This window comes from Melitaea cinxia, chromosome 27 (assembly GCF_905220565.1).
Source record: "Melitaea cinxia chromosome 27, ilMelCinx1.1, whole genome shotgun sequence".
Taxonomy (NCBI): domain Eukaryota; kingdom Metazoa; phylum Arthropoda; class Insecta; order Lepidoptera; family Nymphalidae; genus Melitaea; species Melitaea cinxia.
The window spans coordinates 6,962,318-6,979,122 of NC_059420.1; the positions used below are offsets into that span (position 1 = coordinate 6,962,318).

Below are 16,805 nucleotides of genomic sequence, written 5' to 3' on the forward strand. Positions count from 1 at the left end.
CATAGTTTGAAAATGGCAGAGGTTATATTTTAAAACATAAATGCGTTTAGTGTGATAGAAAAATAGACAGAACGCAATTCAGTACACCCGTCTATCGTCGTGCCTCTGGCAGCCGTAAATTGAAAAGAAAAGCGCAACCATTGAGCCGACATACGTTCACTACTATCGTTGCAAGACCTGTGTAGAAGACCGTGGGTAAAATGAACTTTTACAGTGAATCAGAAATTCACCCTTATATGCAATGGTAATTTTAATTTCATTTCAGATATCAAGCAACAAGTGTGACGTCATTATCAACATCAGCACCACTGCTGCAATCTCTTCATAGTGTACGTCTGCAGCGCTCTCTTGTCACCCACCTACCCATTAAGTTCAAGATTGGCGTTGAACCGGTGAAGCATAAGAGGATTACGTTAGTTATTGCTAATATTTTTTTTCAATTTCAGAATATCTGTGATAAATATATAATGAATGTATGACGGCGCGTTGGCGCAGCGATTCGATCCCCGCTCACAGATATTTGTATTGGCCATATAGATGTTTGTTGGTTGGGCGTTTGTGCATCTGTATTGTGTGTGTGTGTGCGTGTGTTTCCGGACCCCCGACACAGGAAAAAATCCTACTGCGGGTCGTTGAGTGTGTAGCCTTTATTTATTTATTTGTCAGAAGTAGTTGAACTTCGAAAAATGTATTGTAAGAACGCGTTTGATAAATGAAATTTGGGAATAATTTTTATTTTTCTAGCAATGGATTGTATTGTGTCACTAGCGTGGTGACTATGGGTAAAACACATTAGTTCACGCCATTTATGGCGCGAACTTATAGAAGCCTATGTCTAGCAGTGGACTGCGATAGACTGAAGTGATGGTGATGATGATGATGATGATGATGAATGGATTGTAATTACGCTTTTTAAGAGAATTTCATTAATCGATTCCAAAATTAAGGTTACCAATTCGGTTGGTATTTTTTATGTATGTACACCGATTACGCTGAGATTTGTTTTTTTTATATCATTAGTTCGGCAAACAAGCGTACGGCTCACCTGATGGTAAGCGATTACCGTAGCTTATAGACACCTGCAACACCAGAAGCATCGCAAACGCGTTGCCGACCCAATCCCCAATCCCCCCAGGAGCTCTGGTCACCTTACTCACCAACAGGAACACAATACTGCTTGAAATCAGTATTATGTAGCTGTGATCTTCTGTAAGGTCGAGGTACTACCCCGCTCGGGCTGCTCCAGATTTTGAGCAGGATATTCCTGCTGTGCCCTACCTCAGTTTTGTTAACTTGGACGATGTCATTTTTACTATAGTAGGGATTCATAAGGAAAACATTAGCCAACCTGCAGTTGAGAAGCATAGTGGGTTAATGTTAATTCATTTCCCACAAGCTTTACAAGCTAATTTAGTTCAAACTGGTGCGATTGATTGAGATTGTTTGTGTAGTCCTTGTGGGTCTACACACCGTGCCTCGGACAGCACGTTAAGCCGTCGGTCCCAGTTGTTATCATGTACACCTGATAGCGATTGTTACTCATAGGAGAGAATATATCTGCCAACCCGCATTGACGAAGCGTGATAGATTAAGTCCTGATCCTTCCATCTGATCCATCCATGTGGAAAGAGGCCTATGCCCAGCAGTGGGATATTAAAGGCACGAGCGTATAATTTTTTTTATAACGTTAGTTTTAAATGAAAATTGGTTACTTAAATTATCTTAACAAATATTCCCTGCCTATCTTTTCAGTCTAACATGGCCAGACCCGTTCGGACAACACGCTGGCATAGCGATACATTCACGTGTGCAAATAGAAATGGATTCGCAGAAGGGCGTAGAAGTCTTCTCGGTTCCTTCTAGCGGTGGAGAAGTTGGTATTCTATAATTTCGACATTTTTAAAAATAATAACACATATTTAATGAAGTAAAACTTCTCTAGCCACGCTTGACTTGGGGAGTGAGCTGGTGAATGCGTGACGAGAGCGTTACGACAGTTTACTATACCTATTATAATTATAGGTTAAAAGTATGTTCTTATGAAAACGAGAAATTAATTAAATATTATAATTATGTATAACAAAAATCAAAAAATAAATAAATAAAAATACTTTTTGACTCATATCATTAAAGTACAATGATTATTTTAATAACCGCTCAGATGTAGTGATGCGTGCACCGTGTCGGCACCAACATACCGGCGATTTGCGTTTTGTACAAATATTTGTTTTCGGTTTGGTTGTTAGACCTTGTGGGTCTTCCCACCGTGCCTCGGATAGCACGTTAAGCTGTCGGTCTCGGTTGTTATTATATACACCTGATAGCGATTGTTACTCATAGGAATATATCCGTCAACCTGCAGTGAGCAGCGTGGATCAGTTACACCCAGTAGTAGGATGTCACAGGCTGAATTGTGATCGATCGATGATGATTCTTTCAGGATGACAGCGGAGTGTTCTTCGACTGTGAACGCAAAATGTCTGGAGCTGAGGTGGTGGAAAAATATATTATGTCGAAGTTTATAACTTATGAGTAAGTTAATTATATTTACATGTTACTTTTTAGGCTGTGTCGTTACGGCTAAAGAGTATAGCCACCCCCTCTCTCCCCGTGGCTGTCGTAAGAGGCGACTAAGGGATAACACAGTTCCACTACCACCTTGGAACTTATAAAGCCGACTGATGACGGGATGACCAACCAACTGCTGGCTTTGAAATACACAGGCCGAAGACGGGCAGTAGCGTCTTCGGTGCGACAAAGCCAGCCCTGCGGTCACCAACCCGCCTGCCCAGCGTGGTGACTATGGGCAACACACATGAGTTCACGCCATTATTGGCGCGAACTTGTGGAAGCCTATGTCCAGCAGTGGACTGCGATAGGCTGAAGTGTGTGTGTGTGTGTTAATGAATCTATCATACACTATTATTATTCACCCTTAAGAATATTGTACACTTCCTATCCGTCACTACTATATCGTGTTCTGTGCCCAAGTTATCTGGAAGAAATCGCTCTTCAGCGATAAATTCGCCTTTGTACATATTTCTTTTAATTACTACTGTTTGTTTATATTTTCGTGTACAATAAAGAATATATTATTATTATTATTATTTTAATGAACTATTTTATCTTCTACGTTGTATTAATTGTCGATGTAATCGAAGTTGGCTTTTTCGTTTGCAAGCAAACACAATTATTCAAATGACTATTTTGATTCAACCAATTTTTACATTTTCAGTACGCTTCCATCACAGCAAACAATATTAAACGCAGTGGAGCGCTTCATGACGTCATCCGGCTGTGGCCTGGTCATCCCCCCCACCCGACCTCCCAGGGGAATCAACGAGATACTTCACGTCGCCTTCAACTTGAGCAATACTGTGGAGTTTGACAAAATGGAGTTAATAATTAATACTGCTCTGCGTTATTATAAGTAAGTTCCAGTATACGTGACAACAGCGCAAGAAAAATAGCGCAGTTTCTTTCAACTATCAACTTTGACCAGCTTGTTGGCGCAGTTTGCATGGCTTTCAGTTCCTTTCTGCTCCGGGGGTTGTGGATTCGATTCCCGTCCCGAGTTTGGGTTGAGCTAAAGAAGTTTTACTTCAGTCGTGTGGTCAAAAGCACACTCGATTTTTTGTGTCTTTACCAGAAACAAGAACGACAGCGATCGTGAGATGTATTTGAAGGTTGACGCAGATGCGAAGGTCGAGTACAGCGGGCGAAATGTTACGGTACAGTCCTTCCTGTACGTGAACCAGCCCTTGCGGGATAACCCGGATAAGCGGTTTTGGAAGGTACAATATTTTTGTTTACTGTAAGGTCACCAACCCGCCTGTCCAGCGTGGTGACTATTGGCGACACATTGATTCACGCCATTTTTAGCGCGAACTTGTGGAGGCTTATGTCCAACAGTGGACAGCGATAGGCTGAAATGATAATGATGATGATGAAGGTACCCAAAGGTTGTTAACGGAACCCTCTTATCCAGATTCTACTATTGATACAGGTACTGGAATCTGTTGTACCTACACGAATCTGTACTTTAGAAGCATAATAAAATTAGTCCCGAAATTTTCACAGAATATCTTATATATAAAAATGAATCGCAAAATGTGTTGCTAAGCGCAAAACTCGAGAACGGTTGGACCGATTTCGCTAATTCTTTTTTTAAAATGTTCCTTGAAGTACGAGGATGGTTCTTACGGAGAGAAAAATTCTAAAAAAAAAAAAAAATTTAAATTTCCTGAAAAAGTCTAAAAACAACACTTTTCTATACTCCCATACAAAAGATTTGTGATAATACTTAAAAGTCAATTTGAACTTTAATACCATACGATAAAGGTTGTGTTAGGCGATGCGAAGTTCGCCGGGTCAGCTAGTTTATTATCTACAACTAAAATGTCAGTGTATAAGAGTCACTTTGAACCCATCGTCCGCTGTGAAGCCACTTATGGTGTTTATTATTATATTATACCTTTTATTTGTAAACATTGTACTTTCATTTCACGCGCCTCTTACAAATGGCAACAAATATTAAAAATGACTTAATTTCAAAATTTAAATTTTATTAGCAACTTATAATATAATAATAATAATTAGATAAATAACATTAAACTAAAAAACCTTAAGTATATATATATATATATATATATACATAATATAATAATTAAAAAATATTATTAAAGGGAGTCCCTTTAGGCAAGGTTCCGAAGATACTGGCAGCGTTCCCCCTTTGAATAGCTAGACTAATTCTTTGTCCGAAGTAGCTGCCAGCTCTTCGGTCTCCTGTGACGTCGAATAACCTTTTCGATATTTCCTTAAAAAGGGTTATAGCACTAGGACCCCACGGACCAAGGGTCTCGACACCGAATGGGACAAAATCATATTCGGAGCCTAGACCCCTGTATTTGTCTGCTTTTGTTTTTTCCGCCGCTTCACAAGCCGCGCCAGCTCTGTTGTTGGTTCCATGTAGATGGGAAGGGGCCAGCGTGTCTGAACAGGTTGCATCCCATACCAGCACCCGGCCCATCTTCCATGGAATCAAACTCATACCGTCCGGTCTCTTGCCATCGTCTCTTGCAATACCAGTCGGCTCAAGTAGACTTGGCACGTTGACGGTGGCAAGGGACCGGCGTATGATATCGTTAAGTGCGGCATGTCTCGAGAAGCGGCCTGCACTTTTTAGGCATGACAGACCGTGATGTCCTAGCTCGACATCACTGCCACAGGGACATTTATGAGGAGCGCAGACCGGAACCCCAAGCCGTAGACAGGTTGCGATTCGGAGCGTGTCAGGCTCAAGAAATGTTCCTGTATTTGTCGAAGGGTACGCGTGAAGCCAGTAGCCGGCCTCATGCGTACCCACGGCCAAAAGCCTAGCACGCGCCGAGCCTGTACTACAGCTTAAAAGATTTTCATAAGTCAATTTGCAGAACTTATAAATAATAATAATAATAATACTTTATTTCAGACTAGATTTTCAGTCCATATTGTGTTAGTACAACAAAACAACATTTAGAATAAAAAACAAAACAAAATTAAATTAAAAAATGTATAAGTAAAAATAAAATTAAATAAAGTAAAATAAAATCAAAAATCAAAAAATTCAAAAATTCAAAACTCAAAAAATTTAAACAATTTAAAAAAAATTAAAAATGGAGTTAGTAGACAAAAAAAACAGAAAATTATGAAAATAAAAATAATTAACATGAAAAACTATAGAAATAATAAAGAACTACCTGAAACGAAATTTACTGCAAATTATTCTAAACCTTTTCCTCAATGGAAACGAGGACTTTATTCGGGAAAATAACGAATAAAAAAAAGGATTTTTGTGATTTAATGACACCACGATGCAATGAAACTTTATTGAATAAAAATATTTACATTATTACATTTGCACGATTAAGTGAGAATATAAATGATATACGGTCAGCTGATGCGCTATGGGCGCCGCCATATTGGTCGCGGCTGCTCTGCCATGCGCTTTTCACATTATGCCTACTCCGCGGTCAGAGTGCCTAGTGCGAGTTTTGTTTAATCTGCCTCGCAATAACGGGCGTAAATTTTAACTTTATTTTGTATGGGAAATTAGGAATGAGGGATGAAGGAATAAGCATTACAACCTAGTTCTCGCGTTTGACGCTAGATGACTCTGTATCTATTGTATCGTATTCCATTCTTTATCGTCTAGGCTGCACTGTTTAAATTCTTATACGGAATAATCTTCACGTATAAACGCGTTTCTGTGAACAAAAGTCGCACTAGGCGCTCAGCTGTAATGCGACATGCGACATGCGATAGATGAACGAAAAAAGTTTGAGGCGATAGAATAAAATTTACACTTTAAAATAAATAATAATTGTGTTTGCTTGCAAACGAAAAAAAACCGACTTCAATTACATCGACGAGTAATACAGCGTAGATCGACGAAAAAATAGTCAAGTAACTACGCGTTATCAAAGATCATTCAAAAAGTAGTTATCAGATCTCGATAAACTTTCAATGTGACCACATGATAAACATCAGCTTTCGATAAAATTAAAATCTATCAAAATCGGTACACCTAGTAAAAAGTTATTGCGGATTTTCAAGAGTTTCCCTCGATTTCTCTGGGATCCCATCATCAGATCCTGGTTTCCTTATCATGGTAATAAACTAGGGATATCTTCTTTCCATCAAAAAAAGAATTATCAAAATTGGTACATCCAGTAGAAAGTTATGCGGTATAATACAACGTAGGTCGACGAAAAAAGCGTCAAGTAAAAACGCATTATTAGATATAACTCGAAAAGTAATTGTTAGATCTCATATAAATTTAAATGGGACCAATTGACACACACTACCTTTCGATCAAAAAAAAAAACTGTCGAAATCGGTCCTCCCGGTCAAAATTTCTGATGTAACATACATTAAAAAAAAATACAGTCGAATTGAGAACCGCCTCCTTTTTTGGAAGTCGGTTAAAAAAAGAATGATTCAATTCGATGATTCATTTTCATATATAAGATATAAATTCCAGCTGTGCTACTTCGAAGATGATACCAGCCACGCTGCCGCAGACCAGGATTTAAACACCCACCCCGCAGCCTACCACGGCGTCACCACTATCGCCTACCGCTCCTCACCGAACCACCAGCTCTGTACCACCACTGCTACCACTGGGGATAGCCGCCTTACCGTAGAATACCGTGGGACGCCCAAGTACAGTTATGGAAACGTTGAAAGATACGTTGAAGTCGATATCAAGGGACAGAACGTAAGTTGGAAACGAAGTTAACTACTATTGAATGGTAAAAATTAGTTATCACGGGAAATATACGATATTTCACATTTTGTAAGCGTGTTTTTCAACGTACGTTAAAGGTTTTCAGAAAATTATTGACCTTTTTTAAAGATATCAGAATGTATAACTACAGTTTGTACTTCGAAAACCTCAAAAAAATAATCTTCATTAAAAATTTCAAGAATAATAAAAATTTTGAATGAAATGACAAATTAATAAAAAAACTAGTGTAACTAAAAATATGCTTCTATGAATTAAAATGTATATATTTTTTGCCATTTCTTTCAGCTTCACGAATTCGATCTCCTCCCACTGCTGGGCTTAGGTCCAGGTACACCTATCGCGCAACTCCTCGGAACGGTGGATGTTATTAACACTTCAGCGATTATCAGGGTATGTTCTGAGTTTTACACACTCAAATCACTACTAGGTGGCGGTAGCTTTTTATTTTATATTAATATCATTAAATAAATTTTATTTATTTATTTATTATTTGGCACAGTTACACGATATAAATCGTGACATTTGTTATAAGAATAAATTACAAAAGAAAATATATAAATTTGCATCTCTATAACAACTATGCACAACATGCAAATAAAAATTTAAATTTAAAGAATATATATAGCTAATTAAATATTATACAAAATAAAAATAAATCGAGACACAAAACAATAATGTTATATTGTATGAAAGTGTTGCAAACCATTAAGAGTGTATGCTACCTCAAATTGCTTATTTTCCACTCGGCAGGATGTCCATATCTTCCAAAGTACTGAATATTTAAGTTTGAAATTTATGTATGGTAAAGTTCAGGACATAAACTATCTTTCATATGTTTCGAAAACACGATTCCAGAAAATTTTCTCGATAGAAAAAAATCGCAAAGTTACCTCTATTTTTGTATTAAAACCTTAATATCTCAGTAAATATAGAAGTTATGGACTTGAGATTAAGCATGGTAATTGAAATAAGTATGACGAACATTTTATATGTTGCGATTTTTAAAAAATAACTATTGATAATGTTTGTGGGGAGAAAATACATGTAATTCGCGCGATGAACAACCAAGCGCTCTCAATTCTCATGTGTTTTTAGTATGGGTGAAATCTGAATTCGAGCTGAGGTAGGGTAGCCCCTTAATCCATGTTCTTGCAAATGAGTTGGGACTCTGTCGAATATATCTAGTTTTTTAGATAACAAATTACCTATATTGCCTACAAAAGCGCACTAGAGGATCGTTATATGACAAATTATTTTTTGCAGAAGGTACAATAAAGAGGAGTTGCTTTCGATTAGACCTACTAGTGAACTTCAGCGAAAAATGGTTCAAAATAGTGATGTCGATTTTGGAATTAACCAATTTTTATAACATCAGAAGGTCACTAACTTGACGTCTCACGCATAGTGTCTCAAAATTAAAGCGCTTGGGCTTATCCGAGTAATTTAACAATGTTAACTAAACGAGTAATTAACTTTATTATAGAAATATATATATATAGTATCATAAGCAGATATAGTATATTACATACCTATACAAAACTTTAAAAAATAGCATTACAGTTAGTAGGGCAGTAAACTAAAAATAAGCTTTGATTTTGAGGTTTAAATGTTAAATAAGCTTCATCTAGTGTTGAATGGTGAAAGCGCCATCTAGAGTGTAATGTACAAGTATAAGATAGTCTTAGGTTTTTTTGACAAGATGGCGCTATCACGTATATTTTATCGAACGAAAAGTCCTTAGTTCTGTGGCTCCAGTCAAAGTCGAAAATTATAATTTAATAGGAAAGAAAAAACAAGGTTTCAATAAATTATTGTTCGTGAACTAAATAGACTTGGTTCGAAATCTCTTTTGAGTAAAAAAGAAAGTTATATCACATTGCAATTAATTTATTTTCGTAACCTATAGCATATAGAACAACGTGAATTAAACCAATATTTTTTTTTCTGATAATACCCATGGTAAAATCATAAAAAGGGTTATAATTATAACTCAACTTGTACAACTCATCACAGGAGATACAGAATTAATAACTTACAATTAGTAGACTTATTGTAATTATTTATAAACGGCTAACTGTCATTTAATTAAATATTTTTTAAATAAAAAAATATATATTTGTAGATAGAACTACAATAATAATAAAAAAAATAAGAAAAATAAAAATAAAGACTAGAATCAGAATTGGCGCTAGCTAGTGATAAGCAACAAAAACAGTATCTAGAAGTATAACTTTAAAAACATAACGTGGTTTTAGTATTCACTACTAGATGGCGTTAGTACAAACATTTGAATTTTACGAAGGCGACTTCGTAACTTTAGAGTAAAGTAATAGATGGCGCTGCTTTTGTGGAAAATCATAAAAAAATATTTATAATTTAGACGTTCACTTTAAACTCAAAAAAAAGATTAGGTACCAAAATTAATTTTACTTACTTCATAATTTTATGGATATAGTTATTTGATAAATACAGTTCTTTTACATTTTATTTAATTTAATATCTGTACTATTCAAAAATATTTTCTATTTGCGACCCACGATGTACGATGTACAAAGCGATTCCCATTTTGTGTCCAAGCGATAACTATAACACGTGGTTCAATAAGTCCCGAGACTAAGTACTAAAAAAAGGTCTTTTTTATAAAATTAATTTTTATTCATCAACATAGTCTCCTCCAAGAGCGATACAGTCCCTCCAACGCTTTTCTAACTTTTCTATCCCATGTGTGTAGAACGATTTGTCTTTGGCTTCAAAATAAGCCTCCGTTGCTGCGATAACTTCACTATTTGAGTCAAATTTCTTACCCTGAAGCATTTTTTTGAGGTCTGCAAACAGCCAGTAATCGCTGGGGGCCAAGTCTGGCGAATAAGGGGGATGAGGAAGCAATTCGAAGCCCAATTCGTTAATTTTGGCCATCGTTCTCACGGACTTGTGACAAGGCGCGTTGTCCCTGTGAAACACCACTTTATTTTTGTTCATGTGAGGCCGTTTATCCGCAATTTCGTACTTCAATCGCTCCAATAAGCACATGTAATAGTCACTATTTATATTTTGCCCCTTTTCAAGGTAGTCGATGAAAAGTATTCCATGCGCATCCCAAAATATAGACGCCATAACCTTACCAGCCGATTTCTGAGTCTTTGGACGCTTCGGGCGGCTTTCACCAGCCGCTCTCCACTCCGCTGCCTGCCGATTGGATTCCGGAGTGAAATGGTATATCCAGGTTTCATCCATTGTTACATACCGACGTAAAAAATCCTTTTTATTATGATTCATCAGCGCCAAACATCGCTCTGAATCATTGATACGTTGATCCTTTTGATTAGTTGTAAGCAAACGCGGCACCCACTTAGAAAAAAGCTTTTTCATGGCCAAATTTTTATGTAAAATAGTGAAAACACTACCAGCTGAAATCTTCCCTATCTCGGCTATCTCTCGCACTTTTACCTTCCGATCTTCCAATACGATTTTGAGGACTTGGTTAATATTTTGTTGAGTCACTGCTTCATTTGGACGACCTGAGCGTTCCCCATCATTGGTGTCCATGCGACCGCGTTTGAAGTGGCATACCACCGACAAATGGTTGCTTTAGAGGGAGCTGATCCTGCATAACATTTTATAAGCCATTGCTGTGCGTCAACGGTATTTTTTCCCATTAAGAAACTATGTTTTATCAACACGCGAAACTCGTTTTTTTCCATTGTATCGAAATTACAACCGTAGCGTCACTTAAATGTTTCAAAATCAATAATTTTATTGTTCCATTTTTAAAAATTTGACACATATTCTTGTATTGATAGCCAGTACTTTTTAAAAATCAAAAGAGTTTTTAATATATGCGCCATTTCCAGGTTAGTCTCGGGACTTATTGAACGATCTAGTAGGGCCAATATCTATTTTTCTGCACTCATTCTCGGCAAATATTGTTGCTTTAGTAACAAATACTTAATTATTACTCAGCGGTCACAGCACTGGTTGTTGTGCCAGCAGTTGCGGGTTCGATCCCCGCAAATGACAAACATTTGTATTGGCCATACAGATGTTAGCTGTGGTCTGGACGTTTGTGCTTGTGTATTGTGTTTTCGGACCCCCGACACAGAGGAAAAGTCTTACTGGGGGCTCAACAGCCCCTGTGTGAGCCCCAGGCGTGAGGAGTTTATTTATTTATATGTTATTCCAGGAAAAAGATGGTATAGCGTCGGTAGCTGTGAATAAAGGCGCGGAGATCCAATTTGAATCAGACAGTTTCGCTTGGCTCCTTGACAGCTGGACAGCTATGCAGCTGATGAAAAGATTTGGCGTATACCGTGAGTAGGTTTTATTTACAACTACTGAGGTAGGACATAGCAAGAAATTTTCTGCTCAAAATCTGCAGCGGCTCGACTGGAGAAGTACCTTACAGAAGATCATAGCTAAATAATACTACTTCCAAGCAGTGTTGTGTTCCTGTTGGTGAGTAACATTTGGTGCATTACAGACAGGTATTTAACTACCCTAAGCTGTGTGGTTAGGGCATTAAGGGAGCTGCCCCCTCTTTCGCCGTGGGTGTCGTAAGAGGCGACAAAGGGATAACACAGTTCCACTACCACATTGGAACTTATAAAGGCGAGCGGTGGCGGGATAACCATCCAACTGCTGGATTGAAATACACAGGCCGAAGATGGGCAGCAGCGCTAGAAACGTCGCAATTGCGTTGCTGATCCTAACCCCCACACCCCAGAAGCTCACCTTCCTCACCACACAATTAATGCAATTTATGGAAGGTTGACCAAAAAAAAACGACGTTTATACTGTCGTTGGGTCGTGATATTTAAAAATTAAAATATTTTATTAAATAAATTAAATTATAACTTACTAAAATAAGATAAAAATAGGTAAAAAAACTTTTTAAGTTAAACGGTTTTATGTTAAACATACATTGCAATGTTTAAGATAAATGTACTAAAAACCAAAAAATAATAAAATAGATACAGTCGTGGGATTTATAAACATATGCATAGACTAGACTAAAATAAAACCGTGGGGCACGTCAATTGTCTACAATCGTTGATTAAAATGTTTGTTTTGTAATGTTACACTATAATTAGGCAGTTGTTCAACCGACAACGATGGACGTGTGATAAGTAGGGCTAGAATGTGGAAACAAGCTAGCAAGCTCGATTATAAGCGAGTTTTAGGGTTTCGTAGTGGTGAGCGAGTAGTACTTTTATCATATGTTTTGTCGATTAAAGACAAACTACGAGCAGTGAAACGATTCCTCGCCAGCCAGCAGTGTGAATGTCCAACGATAAACTAGTTGAAACATCTCTTTTATTTACATGGAGTGTATAACTATTGGAATTTCCATGAGCAAGAAAATAGTAAGTAATTTTCTCACCGTCTGCGGGCCAATTGCCTATTTTAACGACGAATTAAACGATTCTTCTATCGCACATTAAGTCGATAATTTGTAGACAATTGACGTGCCCCACGGTTTTATTTTAGTCTAGTCTATGCATATGCTTATAATTCCCACGACTGTATCTATTTTATTATTTTTTGGTTTTTAGTACATTTATCTTAAACATTGCAATGTATGTTTAACATAAAACCGTTTAACTTAAAAAGTTTTTTTACCTATTTTTATTTTCTAGTTTTTAGTTTTTATTTCGCATTCTGTTTAATTCATTTAGTGCTTCATTATTGCAAGGCCCATCTTAAATATTGAGGTTGTTTAGTGCACTGTATTCTTCTTGTCAAGCCCTTTTATTTGATACCCATATTGGTGGGATTGATAAAAAATTGTTATCAGACATTTGGTAGCGGCGGCCAGCTTAGATTTCAATTTTGCATAGTAAATTGTATTCTACTTGTTGAGCACTTTCATTTGATACCCATATTGATGGGATCGATAAAACCTACGTTATCCGCCATTTTGTAGCGGCCGCCATCTTGTATTTCAATTTTTTATAGTATATTGTATTCTGCTTGTTGAGCCCTTTCATTTGATACCCATATTGATGGGATTGATAAAACCTACGTTATCCGCCATTTTGTAGCGGCCGCCATCTTGGATTTCAATTTTTTATAGTATATTGTATTCTGCTTGTTGAGCCCTTTCATTTGATACCCATATTGATGGGATTAATAAAACATAAATTATCCGCCATTTTGTAGCGGCGGCCATCTTGAATTTATAATGATAATGAATAAACATAATTGTATTGTCACCAAAATCCAAAGTGTATACACAATTTCAGATTAATTGGTTGACAGGAAGAGGGTGAAATTTGAATTACTAAATTTGACCCAAGAATAAAAAATAAAACAAACGGGGTGAGCTAAATAAAACCGTTTAATAAAAAAACACTAAAATCGAAACGCAAACTGACGCTTGCCGTCCTCGCGCTGCAAAACCGTCAATCTCAGCGTCACTGAGTGCTAGCGTCAGCTGTTTCAGACAATATTACTATCCATATTTTCTTATACCGCGGTTCTTATATAGTTTCGTAGTAAGTAAACTAATTAATAACAAACATTTTTTTCTAGGCGAATGTCGTCTTCAAGAGTCAACCGTTCAGACACTCTCCGGTAACGTGGACCAGCTACAGCTCCTGCAGTGTTCTGAGAGCCTGGTACTTGCTGACTGCTCTGAGACACCTAGGTAAGATTTAGGCTAGGCTAGAATTAAGGCTATACCATTTTAAGGCTATTTTCTAAGGCTATTTTAATACTTGATTGACCCGTTGGCGTGGTATAATTGTGCTTGCTATCAATCAAGAAAAAAATTACTTCAATTTATATTGACAAGTATAGTACCTACAATAATCACCATCAATAGGGCTGCCCTCTTCATTGCAAACCCAGTACTTGCAAATGGTGGTTTTGAGATAAGCGCGATAAACATCTGCTTCAGCCTGTTATATCCCACAACTGGGCATAGGCCTCTTTCCCCATGTAGGAGAAGGATCAGAGCTTAATCCACCACGCTGCTCCAATGCGGGTTGGCGGATATATTCCCTACTATGAGTAACGATCGCTATCAGGTGTACATGATAACAACCGGGACCGACGGCTTAACGTGCTCTCCGAGGCACGGTGGGGAGACCCACAAGGACTGCACAAACACCCAGACCACGGCAAACGCCCGTATGGCCAATACAAATGTTTGTCATGTGCGTGGATCTAACCCGCAACCATTAGCACAATAGGTATAATCCATGGCTGTGACCGTTGCGCCAACGCGGTAGTAAACATATTTCTTGATATCTAATCAAGAAATCCCTGCTCTATAACTTTGAAAGTGTAATGTGTTAACCAACCCTGACGATAGGATCACGGCGCTTAACGCCATACACACCACCACACAAAGGACACACACACACCGCCCCCGCCGGCGGGGGATACACGAGACGTAACTGGCTATAAGAGAAAGAGGGAAAGAAAACGTGTGCTCTCACACTTTTCGTAACGCTCTCGTCACGCATTACTCCCCAAGTCAATCGTTCGGGCAGTTTTGCTTTAATAATTATTTATTTTTGTTACAGTTTTGTAATATTGCGTAAACAAGATGGCGGTATCATCATGTATGACGGCGAACACGCGTCCTACAACAGCGACGCTTCGAAAGCCAACAAAAATACGGCGTAAGTTTATTATTGTATGATTAAATAAATTATTATATATATGTAATTATGTACCTATTATGTATGTGACTATTAAGAGCGAATGAAACCCAGAGGCGTTGAATTAAATCTCAAACTACGTAATATTCATAAGATATTTTGTATAATTGTGTTTGCAGGTAAACGAAGAAAAATCGACTTCGATTATATCGACAAGTAATACAACGTAGGTAGACGAAATAATAGTCAAGTGAATACGCGTTATCAAAGATTACTCCAAAAGTTGTAATCAGATCTCGATGAAATTTAAATGTAACCACATGATAAACATCGGCTTTCGATTAAATTAAAAATCATCCAGTCATCCAGGCACTAGTGGATATCCATACACCCAGTAAAAAGTTATGCGTATTTTCGTGAGTTTCCTTCAATTTCTCTGGGATCCCATCATCAGATCCTGGTTTCCTTATCATGGTACCAAACTATGGATATCTCCTTTCCAACAAAAAAAGAATTACCAAAATCGGTTCATAAACGACGGAGTTCTTGTTATAAGTTAAGACAAAGCTTAGGGGGCGTTAAGAGCTTATAATTAAGCTTTTTATATAATAACTCAAATGTGGCAAATTAATTGCTGATAGGCAGTATTCTCTCCTACATTACTTACAGATAAGCATTGTAACAAAAAATCTTAATATATATAAATCTCGTGTCACAATGTTTGTCCGCGATGAATTCTTAAACTACTTAACCGATTTTAATCAAATTTGCACACCGTGTGCAGTTTGATCCAACTTGAAAGATAGGTTATATTTTGTTTTGATATATTATGTTATTATTATATTTAAGAAAAAAAATAAGGCGATACGAAGTTTGCCAGGTCAGCTAGTATATATTATATTTGACTAGCCCATTGGCGCAGTTTGTAGTGGCCTGCTTTCTGCTCCGCGGGTTGCAGGTTCCCGTCTAAATCTGGGTGTAATATTTGTATTTATTAATAATTTATGTATCATTTCTGTGTACATTTATCAAAATAAAAACTATTTAGCTATAACAGTCGGCTGTTAGCTATAACACAAGCATTAAGTCGCTTACCGTAGGAACAGACGACCGTGTGTAATTTATAGTTATTAGCTATTTATATGCACTAACTTTCTGAGCAACAATAGAAGAAGAAAGAGAAAAAGTGAAGTGAAAAGAAATATGCCATGTTGCGCTGGCGGTCGCGGGTTCGTTTCCTTCTCACGACAGACATTTATATCGACCATATAGATGTTAATCGTAGTCTGGGCGTTGTGTTTGTTTCCGGACCCCCAACATCCTAATGGGGGATCCGTTGAGTGTTAAGTGTTTATTACTATTAATTATTAATAAAACATATAATTACTTCCAGTCTGATACCAACGGACGACGGCGCTAAGGTGATATCAAACTCAACAGGCGTTATTATATACAGACGTTACAATGAAACGGTAATACTGATCCCGTCTTCCTACCTGCCATCTGTGTGCGGGGAGTGCGCGGGTAGTGGGGATTACAATAACTGTTGATATATAAAAATATATACTTATAAGTAAAAACGCTGTTTTATTTGGTTTTCGAAACTTCGGTCCGCCATTTTTTTTGTGATAATAAAGATTTTTTTTTTATTTGAAGTGAAACTTCTAAAGAATTATTGTGATTTGAAATTCGATGAAACGAAAGTGCGTCACGATAGAGAAAGGACATATAAAACGCGTAATCGACGAGTTTTGCACTTCCTACGACTTTTCAGAAGTTTCAGTTCTGCTGTCTGTGAATAGCAGACACACTTTTTTTTATTTTATTCTATACAAACCTAACATCAACCATAAAATATATATTTTCGTGATTAATTTTTAATTATCTACATACTAAATAGTTTTAGTACATAC

At 37.2% G+C, this 16,805-nt stretch overlaps 1 protein-coding gene across 1 annotated transcript in view; it reads left to right on the forward strand.

Moving 5' to 3' along the window:
- Positions 1 to 16,472, forward strand: part of LOC123666932 — a 58,260-nt gene extending 41,788 nt beyond the window's left edge. Inside the window, exons 19-29 of the mRNA XM_045600945.1 lie at positions 266 to 412; positions 1,753 to 1,873; positions 2,441 to 2,532; positions 3,236 to 3,430; positions 3,650 to 3,794; positions 7,022 to 7,258; positions 7,574 to 7,678; positions 11,469 to 11,595; positions 13,817 to 13,931; positions 14,815 to 14,913; positions 16,286 to 16,472. Coding sequence (XP_045456901.1) covers positions 266 to 412; positions 1,753 to 1,873; positions 2,441 to 2,532; positions 3,236 to 3,430; positions 3,650 to 3,794; positions 7,022 to 7,258; positions 7,574 to 7,678; positions 11,469 to 11,595; positions 13,817 to 13,931; positions 14,815 to 14,913; positions 16,286 to 16,442 — 1,540 coding nt within the window. The 3' untranslated portion in view covers positions 16,443 to 16,472. The remainder of the gene's footprint in view (positions 1 to 265; positions 413 to 1,752; positions 1,874 to 2,440; positions 2,533 to 3,235; positions 3,431 to 3,649; positions 3,795 to 7,021; positions 7,259 to 7,573; positions 7,679 to 11,468; positions 11,596 to 13,816; positions 13,932 to 14,814; positions 14,914 to 16,285) is intronic.
- Positions 16,473 to 16,805: the final 333 nt, after the last annotated feature.